Source organism: Papio anubis, chromosome 17 (genome assembly GCF_008728515.1).
Source record: "Papio anubis isolate 15944 chromosome 17, Panubis1.0, whole genome shotgun sequence".
Lineage (NCBI taxonomy): Eukaryota > Metazoa > Chordata > Mammalia > Primates > Cercopithecidae > Papio > Papio anubis.
In genome coordinates, this window is record NC_044992.1 from 3105733 (window position 1) to 3118279 (window position 12547).

General features: G+C 43.2%; 2 protein-coding genes across 12 annotated transcripts in view; one reads left to right on the top strand and one right to left on the bottom strand.

Annotated features, from left to right (window-relative positions):
- The window catches only part of SPATA22 (spermatogenesis associated 22), a 68967-nt gene that overhangs the window by 22519 nt on the left and 33901 nt on the right, over positions 1-12547 (bottom strand). For 2 of the 8 annotated variants that reach the window (XM_009189369.3, XM_017950256.3), the window contains exons 1-2: positions 3148-3251; positions 829-939 (exon numbers count right to left, since the gene is read on the bottom strand). In XM_009189369.3, the coding sequence (XP_009187633.2) occupies positions 829-871 (43 nt within the window). In that variant the 5' untranslated portion in view covers positions 872-939; positions 3148-3251. Of the gene's footprint in view, positions 1-828; positions 940-1038; positions 1221-2147; positions 2304-2708; positions 2986-3147; positions 4208-12547 lie in introns of those variants that run through there. The other 6 variants (XM_017950261.3, XM_017950260.3, XM_003912092.5 and 3 more) reach the window with 5 other exon arrangements.
- The window catches only part of ASPA (aspartoacylase), a 40595-nt gene continuing 33850 nt past the window's right edge, over positions 5803-12547 (top strand). For 3 of the 4 annotated variants that reach the window (XM_021928544.2, XM_009189366.4, XM_009189365.4), the window contains exon 1: positions 8068-8485. In XM_021928544.2, the coding sequence (XP_021784236.1) occupies positions 8250-8485 (236 nt within the window). In that variant the 5' untranslated portion in view covers positions 8068-8249. Of the gene's footprint in view, positions 5920-8067; positions 8486-12547 lie in introns of those variants that run through there. The other variant, XM_003912098.5, reaches the window with a different exon arrangement.

A 12547-nucleotide genomic window follows, 5' to 3' on the forward strand; every position in this document is an offset into this window, starting at 1 on the left:
CTGATTAAAGGCTGGGAGAATTATGTGGACTCTGGAATCAGACCACCTGGGTCTGAATTATGACTTCGAAGTAGGTTTGCATTACAACTTCAGAGTATGATCTTGAGCAATTTCCCTAAACTCTTTGTGCCAATATGACATACACTGATAGCATAATGATTAAGAGCAGGGACTAAGGGCCAGATTCCTAGGTTCAAATTCTGATTCTGCTACTTCATGGATTACTTATTTAACCTCTTTTAGCCTTGGTTTTCTCATCTGAAGAACAGAAATGATTATAATAACCTATCTCAGAGTACTGGTGTAAAGATTAAATAAATTAATATATATAATCAATGTCTTGAATACAGTTAATCCACCATAAATAATAGTTACTATTATCTTCATTATGCATCATCATTCCCCTTGTTCTCATCATCCTTGCCCTCTGTCTTTATACTAATAAATCGGGAAAGCAAAAATGATAGGAGAAGCTATTAGAAAGACAGAAGTGCTTCTGGAAATATTTTTTAACAAGTCAGTCACAAATACAAACAAAAATAGATCTATTTCTTTGTTTTCAGTTGTAAAGCACAGAATAACTCAAGCACATCAAATTTGTAGAAAGAACATCAAAATAAATCTAAGAAAGTTTGATCTTACTCCCACCTCTACCACTAAACGTTTTGTCTTGAGTAAGTTATTTTACTTCCTTGGACCTGAAAAGAGGCTAGATTAACTGTTCAATCTATTTTAAATTTATTTCCAATGTTATATCTATAAACTATACAAGCTTTATATGCTATATAGAAAATATAGAAAATTTAAAAATAAAAAGTTGTTCAATACCTGCTGTACTTCGAGCTGAATTTTCATTTAGGCTTCGCTTCATTTCCTTCAATATCAAAATCTATAATTTTCTCTTCAGCATTCCAAATTTATGACACTGTCCCACCAGACCTACAAAGAAAGAAACTTATAACTCATATTGTCTCAACTACAAAACCAAATCCTCAGCCCAGTGATTACTGAAATTATGGTTTTAAACTACTTTCAAACCTGATCATGTAAACACTTTAGGGAGTCCTTTGCTTTCTAAGAGTTTACAACATAATCCACTTTTCCAACTCTGTTCCAATTAAGTTACGACTAGGGCAACTGTAACCTTGCTTCCTAAACATATGTGCATTTTTTCACACAGTGTATGTAATTTATTTCAGAATCCAACGCCCACAAAGAGAATTCTGACCCTGATCTATAAAGAAGACAATGGGGCCGGGCGCGGTGGCTCAAGCCTGTAATCCCAGCACTTTGGGAGGCCGAGACGGGTGGATCACGAGGTCAGGAGATCGAGACCATCCTGGCTAACATGGTGAAACCCCGTCTCTACTAAAAATACAAAAAACTAGTCGGGCGAGGTGGTGGGCGCCTGTAGTCCCAGCTACTCGGGAGGCTGAGGCAGGAGAATGGCTTAAACCCGGGAGGCAGAGCTTGCAGTGAGCTGAGATCCGGCCACAGCACTCCAGCCTGGGTGACAGAGCGAGACTCCGTCTCAAAAAAAAAAAAAAAAAAAAAGACAATGGACCACAGCGTTGGCAAACATACATGCTTCCAGCGCCAGGGAGGAAACACAGTATTTAGCCACTGGGAACTTTCTCCATGCCCTACTTTAAGGCATTGTGCAGGTCATCTGCCTTTGCATCAGTTTGAAACTCCTGGATTATATAACACCAAAGACTAAGTCTTTCTGAGGTCAGGAGTTCAAGACCAGCCTGGCCAACATGGAGAAAGCCCATCTCTACTAAAAATACAAAATTAGCTGGGAGTGGTGGCGGGTGCCTGTAATCCCAGCTACTCAGGAGGCTGAGACAGGAGAATCGCTTGAGCCCAAGAGGCTGAAGTTGCAGAGAGCCAAGACTGTACCACTGCACTCCAGCCTGTGCAACGAGGGCCAGACTCCATTTCGAAAAAAGAAAAGAAGAAAGACTAAATCCTCCCTTCATATCCAGAATAAGTGTAATGACAAGTTTCCACTCCATTTCCACAACTTCAACAAGTGAAACAAGTTTTTCCTTAGTTTTCTTCTTTTACAATAGAATTTCTCCTGTAATTTTGCATGTTTAGCCCCCAACACATTTCAACCCCAATCTAATTCAACAAACACTTGCCCACTGCATGAAGAGGTAACTCCTGTTCTAAATTCACGACCTAATGAGACAGAGAGACGGACACATACACAACTAAGCAATAATGCAAGTCAGGCCAAGGTGCTAATTTTCAAATATCGTTGGTAAAAATAAAACTTGGGAAACAGGCCGGGTGCGGAGGCTCACGCCTGTAATCCCAGCACTTTGCGAGGCCGAGACGGGCGGATCACGAGGTCAGGAGATTAAGACCATCCTGGCTAACATGGTGAAACCCTGTCTCTACCAAAAAACACAAAAAACTAGCCGGGCGAGGTGGCGGGCGCCTGTAGTCCCAGCTACTCGGGAGGCTGAGGCAGGAGAATGGCGTGAACCCGGGAAGCGGAGCTTGCAGTCAGCCGAGATCGCGCCACTGCACTCCAGCCTGGGCGACAGAGCGAGACTCCGTCTAGGAAAAAAATGGAGGGAGGGAGGAATGGAGGGAGGGAGGGAGGGAACGGAAGGGGAAGGAAGGGAAAATATTCTTGGTGCCATCCTAGGAGCCACAACAGAGATTCTGCCACTTTCTCTTCCAGGGCAACTCACATCCTATATTTAGAGGGGCTTATGAGGGCTATTATGTTTCTTAGGATCAAGCAAACAGAATCAACAACAACAACAACAAAGTTTCTAAGTGTCACATTCTCCCCGCGGGACCATTTATCCCGAGGGCGGGGACCTTCCTCTACCCGCAACCCCAGCTTCCGAATGGACCTCAGTGTCGTCAGCAACGGGGTTGGGGGCATTCGTGTGCAAAAAGTGTGCTCCATCTGCATACACACACCACCACCACCCACAACAGCCACACCAGCCACGGCCTCAAATGGCGGCCTGTTTTGGCTCCCGACGGGGGCGCGAGAGAAGAGGCCTCAGTCAAGCTCAGACGCTCTTCCAAAGGCCTCTCCTGACCCGCCCACGCAGTGGGGGCGGTTTGGAATCAACACACAGTCTTTCTCCTCTAGACCCTCCTGCCAACACGACGCACAACTTTCGCCCTCAGTGTCCCTCGCCTCCGTCAACCGTCGTCCAGGCAGCCCCGTCAGCAACGTCCGTTCTCCTCGCCTGCGAAGAAACCGCGGGCATCAGGCTGTGCGCAGGCGCCGCGGATCGCGCAGGCGCAGTGGCCGCCTCCAAGGTGCGATGGCGCCGTCGCGGCTTCCCTGGCTGCGTTGGGCCGGGCGCGATGACGTTAACGCGCTTCCTGGGCGTTCTCACGCTGTGGGCGCAGGGATGGCTCCAACTCCCTACAGTTTGGCCCAGAGAGGAAAGGGGACTGTCCTGTGCCTGGAGAGACAGGGGCAGATCTCCTGCCCAACCGGCCCCAGCCCCAGCATCGTCCACAAAGTGTGCCCCGCTTCCCCCGCACCCCCTGGCCCTTTCTGAGGGTCCAGACATCCGTTTGTTAGATGCTGGTGGCCACCCAGAGTGTGCCCAGAGATTGCCTCGAAGGCCACCCGAGGGGTCTGTCTCCGTTTCTGGTTCGGATCAGGGTCAGGGAATCTGAGTCCCCAGGAGGCTGGGGATAGAGCTGAAGCCCGGGTTCAGATGGCGGCCGTGGAAGGCGGAGAGCAGTCAGCGAGGCAGGGCCAGGGCTGCGGGAACTTGCGGGAGGGAAGCGCCCGTGAGCCGCGGAGACGCTCTGCAGGGGCAGCCGCGTGGTGGGCGACCTTGGGCGTTGAGCTCCAGGCTTCCTGGCAAAGAAGACTGTGGATTCCTGGCCCTATGACCTTGGGCAAGTTCCTTACTGAATACCCTCATGACCTACCAGTAAAAATACAATAACAACAATCGCCCTGAAAATACTAAAAGAGGAAATAGATGATCCTGGCACACAGTAAATGCCCAGTGAATGTTAGCCCTTATTTAATACGAATAACAGTAGCTGTCATTTATCCGGAATTTACTATGGGCCAGGTAGTGGATTGTAGTTCTGAGTTAAAAGACCGTGTTTTGTTGTTACCGTATCTTCTAACCATTTGAAGACTGGGATACGGAAGGGCTCGGAGATGAAAGGAAGATTTGTTAGGAAAGGCCTAGGCCTGTAAGACCACAGATATTTTAGTAGTCGCTTTGAAAACTAAAGTAAAGAAGAGTGTTAGAAAATAGGCCGGGCACGGTGGCTCACGCCTATAATCCCAGCACTTTGGGAGGCCGAGGCGGGCAGATCATGAGGTCAGGAGATCGAGACCATCCTGGCCAACACGGTGAAACCCCATCTCTACTAACAAAAAATACCAAAAAAAAATTAGCCTGGCGTGGTGGCAGGTGCCTGTAGTCCCAGTTACTCAGGAGGCTGAGGCAGGAGAATGGCGTGAACCCGGGAGGCGGAGCTTACAGTGAGCCGAGATCACGCCACTGCACTCCAGCCTGGGCAACAGAGCGAGACTCTGTCTCAAAAAATAAAAAATAAAAAAAGGAGAGTGTCAGAAAATAATATTAGAAGTAGACCGAGACCAGATAATAGCAGACCTTGAATGCCAGAGTAAGGAATAGCTTTCAAGGAATAGGGTCATCTTTTGGGAAGAAGACGACTTGAAACAATAAAAATAAAACTTGTTATTTATCATGGTTCCAGAGAGGAGTTACCCAAAACATGAATAGAAGCTTCAGGGAAGCGGATCTTGACTTGATATCTACAATATATGTGCATACATTTACAACATTCACCTACCCACCCCCAAAATAGATTTTTCATTAAAAAAAAAAAAAAAAAAAACCTTAAGCCAGTTACTTCTGTAAGAACTGCGGAAGTGAGCAATATAGAATCTTTGCCAGCAGTTTATAAACTTAATCTATTTTATACTTGTCTTGCTCTGGTTATCATTTATTTCCACCTGGAAAGTTGGTCAGGATGGGCCACAGGGAAGGAGAAAATTAAAGTAGTAAAAGTAGTTTCATTACATAACTATTGAACATCATATTATGTATGAGACATCTTAAGTATAATATTTAACAAAAAACCCTTCTTATCCCCCAATCATACTATTAGGAAACAACCCACCTTAAATCTGTCTCGTATAAAATTTCTGGCAGTGATCTACTGGACAGCCATGACTGTGAAGTAAAACTTTGCTCTCCTTTTGTTTTATTTTGTTTTTGAGACGGAGCTTCGCTCTTGTTCCCCAGGTTGGAGTGCAATGGCACGATCTCGGCTCACTGCAACCTCCGCCTTCCAGGTTCAAGGGATTCTCCTGCCTCAGCCTCCTGAGTAGCCAGGATTACATGCACCTGCCACCACGCCCAGGTAATTTTGTATTTTTAGTAGAAACGGGATTTCACCATGTTGGCCAGGATGGTCTCGAACTCCTGACCTCAGATGATCCGCCCACCTCGGCCTCCCAAAGTGCTGGGATTACAAGCGTGAGACCACGTCCGGCCTCCTTTTGTTTTAAACTACATTATTTTATTAATACATCAGGCAACTCTATCCCACAAAAATTTGTAATGCTGGAAGTTATGCTTACTCTTTTAAGTACTTCAGCATATTATATATTCAACTTTATAATGAGATAGTGACAACTTGAAAGGGTTTCACTTTGTATACTATCAGTTCGCTGAGAACTAATAAAAAAGTGTGGCTTTTGTGGGTCATCCCGAAAATCAAGTACACTTTGGGAAACAGGGAGTTAAAAATCTTTCGGAAGTTAACTTGGTATAAGAGTATGAAAAGCCTCTGTTGCTCTAGTTCTGAGGAAATGCTCTCCTTTTTCCTAATAAAGCTTTCCACCGAAGACAAACTCTGTACACAATAAACAAGGTAAGTATGGGAAATAATTCCTGCAATTCATTAACTCTCAAAAAAGTTATTCATTTTGACATGTAAGAGAAACTTTATTTATGAATGTGAAATGTGCTTCGAAGTGCTGATCTGTTAAAATTCCATAAAACAAGCTTCAAAATGCAAGTCATTTGTGCCAGCTACGAGTAAACTGAAGCAGCATTTCCAGAGAGACTAGGGCAAAGGACAGCACAAACTGCAAATCAGCAGAAAAGAAACCAAGCATAGTAGAGTGTGAATAATTCACCATAGTTACTGCTCTTAAAACCAAAGCAACTAAACAACTGTCATCTGTTTACTTTCACGTGTGTTTTCATCATCTCTACACCGTCTGAAGTGTTCAGTGTACATGGATGTGGACAGACAGTCAAAGGCTACAGGAGCTTTTTTTTTTTCTATTAGAACAGTCATTTTAATATGTAGATTTGATTTGGTTATTTTGCTTTCTCTATCTCTGCATTTTAAGCTCTTAAAGGAAGAATATTCAATTGGGTTTATTAAATATTAGGAAGCATTCGTATTTTATTTTCCCACCATGTATTTTGTTTGTATGCATGTTTGTTTTCTGAACACACTGTAATGGCTGTTTATGTGAATTCTGAAACAGCAAAACTAGAACTGTGAAGAAGACCAAAAATAACAGAGAGGCATCCTATTGTCCTGTAAAAAAACACTAGACTTGGAATGAGAAACATAGGTCTCAGGCCTGGTTTCTCCTACATCCCTGCAGAACCTTCACTGAGTTACTTAACCTCGCTTTCTTTTTCTTTTTTTTTTTTTTTTTTTTTTCTTTTTTTTTTGAGACGGAGTCTCGCTCTGTTGCTGGGGCTGGAGTGCAGTGGCCGGATCTCAGCTCACTGCAAGCTCCACCTCCCGGGTTTACGCCATTCTCCTGCCTCAGCCTCCCGAGTAGCTGGGACTACAGGCGCCCGCTACCTCGCCCGGCTAGTTTTTTGTATTTTTTTAGTAGAGACAGGGTTTCACCATGTTAGCCAGGATGGTCTCGATCTCCTGACCTCGTGATCCGCCCATCTCGGCCTCCCAAAGTGCTGGGATTACAGGCTTGAGCCACCGCTCCCGGCCAACCTCTCTTTCATTTACCCCTGCAGTGGGGATGTCAACACCTAACCCACCCTATCGTATAAAATTAATGTATGAATAAATGGAGTGGAAGAACATTATAAATTAAACTGCTGCGCAGTTGTAACCAATTACTCTTATTGTACCCTCTATCACACAACCTGGCATTACTAGTGCATGGTATTTCCAGTACTTGAACATATTTGACTTTCTGGGTGATTGAGCATGAAATCAAATCAGATTTGGCTCAGAGTCATTTCTCCAAAGGGATGTAATCATCTTAGTATTCTGGATAATTTCCCCTAATAAGACCCCCTTTCGAGTAACACAGTCCAGTGGAGAGTCCCTGCTGACAGTGAATTAGGCCGTGTCTATGAGTTCACATGATGCGGCTAGCACACGCAGCGTGTCCCAAGACATTTGCAGGCATCACAAAGACTTGAAAGTTACTAACAGTTGTCTTTCCTTTCGTATTTAGGCAAAAAAGTAAGGAAGATTCATAAGTAAGTTAACACAGAATTACCAAAAATTTCATGAGAAAGAAATGAAGGGATGTTTCAGGGTAGTTTTTCAAGTCCCAAGTGATCACTGATTTGGCCCTTCTGTTTCTGACTGTGAAAAAGCATTCTGAAAGAACGGGTGCTGGTTCAAGAGGAGGTCTCTGAGGGTCAGCCTTTGCCTGTTCTTAGAGGTGAGATTCAAATGCCCTCAGATCATGAAACACGCTTGAACTCATTTCAGAGAAGAAAGGTTTTGAAGTGCCCGTGGAAATACTGAGTGGGCCACTTTTTTTATTTTTTGAGATTAGAAATGTATAAACTTTTTTTATTATGACAAGTAATTGTGAAAGCCTCACTGGACAACATCCTAGCTGAGGAAAAGAACAGAATTTTTGCATTAGAATGAAATGCGAATTTATTACTGTATTTAGATCTACTGACCATCTGAGGGAGTTAGAAGTTAAAGTAAACAGCTGTATCTCTAGTTGATCTTTGCATATTTTAATCCAAATATGGTAAAGGGCAGGGCTAAAGAAGACAGTGTCCATAAACAGGGCTCAGAACTTGTAACAGAAAATTAAAATATACTCCACTCAGGGGAATTCTGTACTTTGCCCTTTGGGTAAAGTCTCATTTTGATTTAAATTTCTAAACCTTTCTTAAGAAAATCACATTTCCTTTGATCTCTCTTCTGAATTGCAGAAATCAGATAAAAAACTACTTGGTGAAATGACTTCTTGTCACATTGCTGAAGAACCTATAAAAAAGATTGCTATCTTTGGAGGAACCCATGGGAATGAGCTAACTGGAGTATTTCTGGTTAAGCATTGGCTAGAGAATGGCGCTGAGATTCAGAGAACAGGGCTGGAGGTAAAACCATTTATCACTAACCCCAGAGCAGTGAAGAAATGTACCAGATATATTGACTGTGACCTGAATCGCATTTTTGACCTTGAAAATCTTGGGTAAGACTCTGTTTTGTATTGTATATGTATGTCTGTTGTGTGAAAAGTGGTAGGTGTGTGAAAGAGAACACATCTATGTATATGCAGATGATAATTCATGTCCATACGTGCAGTCGCTATGTTGAATAAGATCACTTTCACTTTTAATTATACTGCATTGTGAATTACACAATTATCTGAACTAGGCATTCACTTGCTCTTTTATAAACTTTGTTAAGCATCGGATTATTAAGTTTTTCTTTTCAAATGTATACAGACCGAGACAATACATAGAAAAGGGATTTGTTTTTAAATCATACCCTGAAAGAAACAGATTTAATAATCCTTTGCACTGAGTTAGTGTTTGGCCGCTATGCTTGTATACATAATTGTTAGCTTTTTAGGAAATTCACTACTACGTTTTCAAGCAACTATGTTTACGGTAATACATAAAGTTCTAGTTCAAAACATGTAATGTTGCTAGTAATATTTGTTGAAAGAAAGAGTGATTAAATATCTTTTGCCAGAAGACATCAGATATTTATGATCCGAAGCAGCAGACATACTTAACTTCTGTGATGGCTTGTCGTAGATGGGATGCCAGAGATAAGAACTCAAGACACTTCACCCGAATTTTCAGTGTTTAAATTTTGCTGATTTATAATATATTGCACACAACGTATGCAGTCATAACATGCTAGGTTAGGTCCTTATTGTTTTTGCCTTTGTTAACATCATCATAGCTACCACTGTAGATATAATATGCCTCCACATATTTGCTTTTTACCACGTCTTCCTTTTTTTCTCTTTTTGAGATGGAGTTTCCCTCTTGTCGCCCAGGCTGGAGTACAATGGCGCAATCTCAGCTCACTGAAGCCTCCACCTCCGGGTTCAAGTGATTCTCCTGCCTCAGCCTCCCGAGTAGCTGGGACTGCAGGCGCCTGCCACCATGTCTGGGTGATTTTTTGTATTTTTAGTAGAGACAGGGTTTCGCCATGTTGGCCAGGCTGGTCTCAAACTCCTGACCTCAGGTGATGTGCCTGCCTCAGCCGCCCAAAGTGCTGGGATTATAGGCGTGAGCTACCGCGCCCGGCTGCTTTCTTTCTTTTACTAAAAAATATTATGAAACATCTGTTTTTCTCAGAACACTGTGCCAGGTACTGGGGGAGTGCACAGCTCTGTACAACATGGTTTCTACCCCTCAAGGAGTTGGTAGACTACTAGCTAAGATATAAGATACGCACAGGTACAACTAGCCACTCTGTTCTATGTGCTTGTTTTCTGATCAACTCTAATTTGAGTTAGATCATTCCTTAGGTTTAGTCTCACCACAGATCAAAAGATGGACACTACTCTTAATAGAAACATGCCTCACTTTATGGCATAGATGTTTTTCAGGGCACTTATACAGCAGTCATCCTGTTTGTATCAAATCATATTTTTGCTAGCATAACTTTTAATTTGAGAAATGCTTTATCTTTATGACTGAGGTTATGTCAACACAATTCATGCTTCTCTATTGACCTAAGATAGCTGTTAACTAACTTTTATATTACAAGTAAGAATTTGTTGAAGAATAACTTTTAGTCGGCATATTAACTTCCCAAATAGCTGTGGAATGGACTGGGGTGAGTTTATGAGCACCCAGTAGTATGCACTTCAGTGAGCACAGTCTTCTCAGTTAAATTCACTTTCTACTCCTTACTGTTAACACTGTTCAGAGACTAGACTGTCCCCAGGGTGGTTAAAAAATTACAAAATAAACTAATTAACTTCTTCCATCTACCTCTCCCAAATTTATTCATTTTCCTGTATTCCTCATCTCAGTGGTAGCATCATTCTCCACCAAGTCCCACGAAAATCACCCTAGAACCTTCCCAGTGCTTCATCTCCCACGTCTAGCGGGTCACTAAGTCCTCCCAATTACTCCTTGCAAGTACTTCACCTTCCTCTCCAGTTTTACTACCTTAGTTGATTTCCTCTGTGGATAGTCAGAAGAGCCTCCTAAAGAGTGTCTCTGCATCCAGACTTGCTCTGACCCTTCCTGCCATCTATTTTCCATCTGATACCTCTAGGAATCATCCTAATATGCAAATCTGATCATGTCTCTCCCCTGCTGAGGATTATTTAAAAGTTTATCCAGAATAGATTTAATCAACTTAGTATGGCTAATGCCCTTCAGAATCTCACACTTCCCTGTTCTTCATCCTTTGGGACTCTTCCAATGGGAGCTCAACTGCAGGCATGAGACGTGTCCATCATTTTTCAAAGCTTCCAAGACTTGACTCCGAGCAACTGGGTAGATACTAGCACCATGTACTCAAATGGGAAAGAATGATAAAGAACCAAAATCGTTGGGGGCAACCTCAGGGGGTTATTTCATGAATTAACTTTTAAAATGTATAAAAATCCATTAGGCTTGGTTTGCATATAATAGGAACCTGAAAATAGTGGTTTAAACAAATAAGCGTTCTTGTTCACAAATAATAAATCCAGAGCTAGGCAGTCCAGGGTTCGCGCAGCAGTCACATGATATCATCAATGCCAAAGGTTCCCTCTACCTTCCCACTGCACTGTCTCAACATGCCGGCTTTGTCCTCATGGTTTTTGCTTCAAAGTCAGAAAATAACTACTCCACCTTCCTGATCGCATTCTGGGCAGGAATTACCCCGTTGTACATAGTAGATCCCTTGAAGATACGAGCAAAAATAACCAAGGAATACAAATAGATGGAATTTTAGGAAAATGTGGTCGAATGGTTTAATGAGGAAAAGTCAATTTAAAACATTATATCTAGGAAAAAAATGTATCCTAACCATTGTGGGAAGGGGGGAGAGGATAGAGGCCCATTTGAGAATGGAAGAAAAACTATTGGCCCTTGTGCCAGAAAAAATACATATATCTGTACCTGCAAACTTGTGGCCTTTGTGGAGAGGTTACGGGCTCTGAAAATTCTGTCCCTGGACTTCTAGTGGTTCCTGGACCTCAATTAAGAATCTCTAATTAAAGGCCGGGCATGGTGGCTCAAGCCTGTAATCCCAGCACTTTGGGAGGCCGAGACGGGCGGATCACAAGGTCAGGAGATCGAGACCATCCTGGCTAACACGGCGAAACCCCGTCTCTACTAAAAAATACAAAAAAAAAAAAAACTAGCCAGGCGAGGTGGTGGGCGCCTGTAGTCCCAGCTGCTCGGGAGGCTGAGGCAGGAGAATGGCGTAAACCTGGGAGGCAGAGCTTGCAGTGAGCTGAGATCTGGCCACTGCACTCCAGCCTGGTCGACAGAGCGAGACTCCGTCTCAAAAAAAAAAAAAAAAAAAAAAAAAACTCTAATTAGGCCAGGTGTGGCTGCTCATGCTTGTAATTCCAGCACTTTGGGAGGCCAAGGCAGGGGGATTGCCTGAGGCCAAGACTTCTGTAACCACCCAGCAAGTTCTCCTTGTCCGCTGACCAGACAGAGCTGATCTATCAAGACAAGGGAATTGCAATAAAGAGTTTAATTCACGCAGAGCCGGCTGTACAGAAGGCCAAAGTTTTATTATTACTCAAGTCAGTCTCCCTGAAAATTCAGAGATTGGAATTTTTAAGGATAATTTAGTGGGTAGGGGCCAGTGAGTCGGGAGTGCTGGTCAGATCGGAGTAAAATCATAGGGAGTTGGAGCTCTCCTCTTACGCTGAATCAGTTCCTGGGTGGGGACCACGAGACCAGATAAGCCAGTTTATCCATCTGGGTGGTGCCAGCTGATCTGTCAATTCAGGGTTTACAAAATATCTCAAGCCCTGATCTTAGGTTTTACAATAGTGGTGTTATCCCCAGGAGCAATTTCAGAAGGTTCAGAATCTCGTGGCCTCCAGCTGCATAACTCCTAAGCCATAATTTCTAATCTTGTGGCTAATCTGTTAGTCCTGCAAAGGCAGTCTAGTCCCCAGGAAGGAAGGGGTTTGTTTTGGGAAAAGGCTGTCCTCATCTTTGTTTCAAAGTTAAACTATAAGTTCCTCCCAAAGTTAGTTCAGTTTACACCCAGGCACGAACAAGGATAGCTTGGAGATTAGAAGCAAGGAGGAGTCAGAGTAGATCTCTTTCAT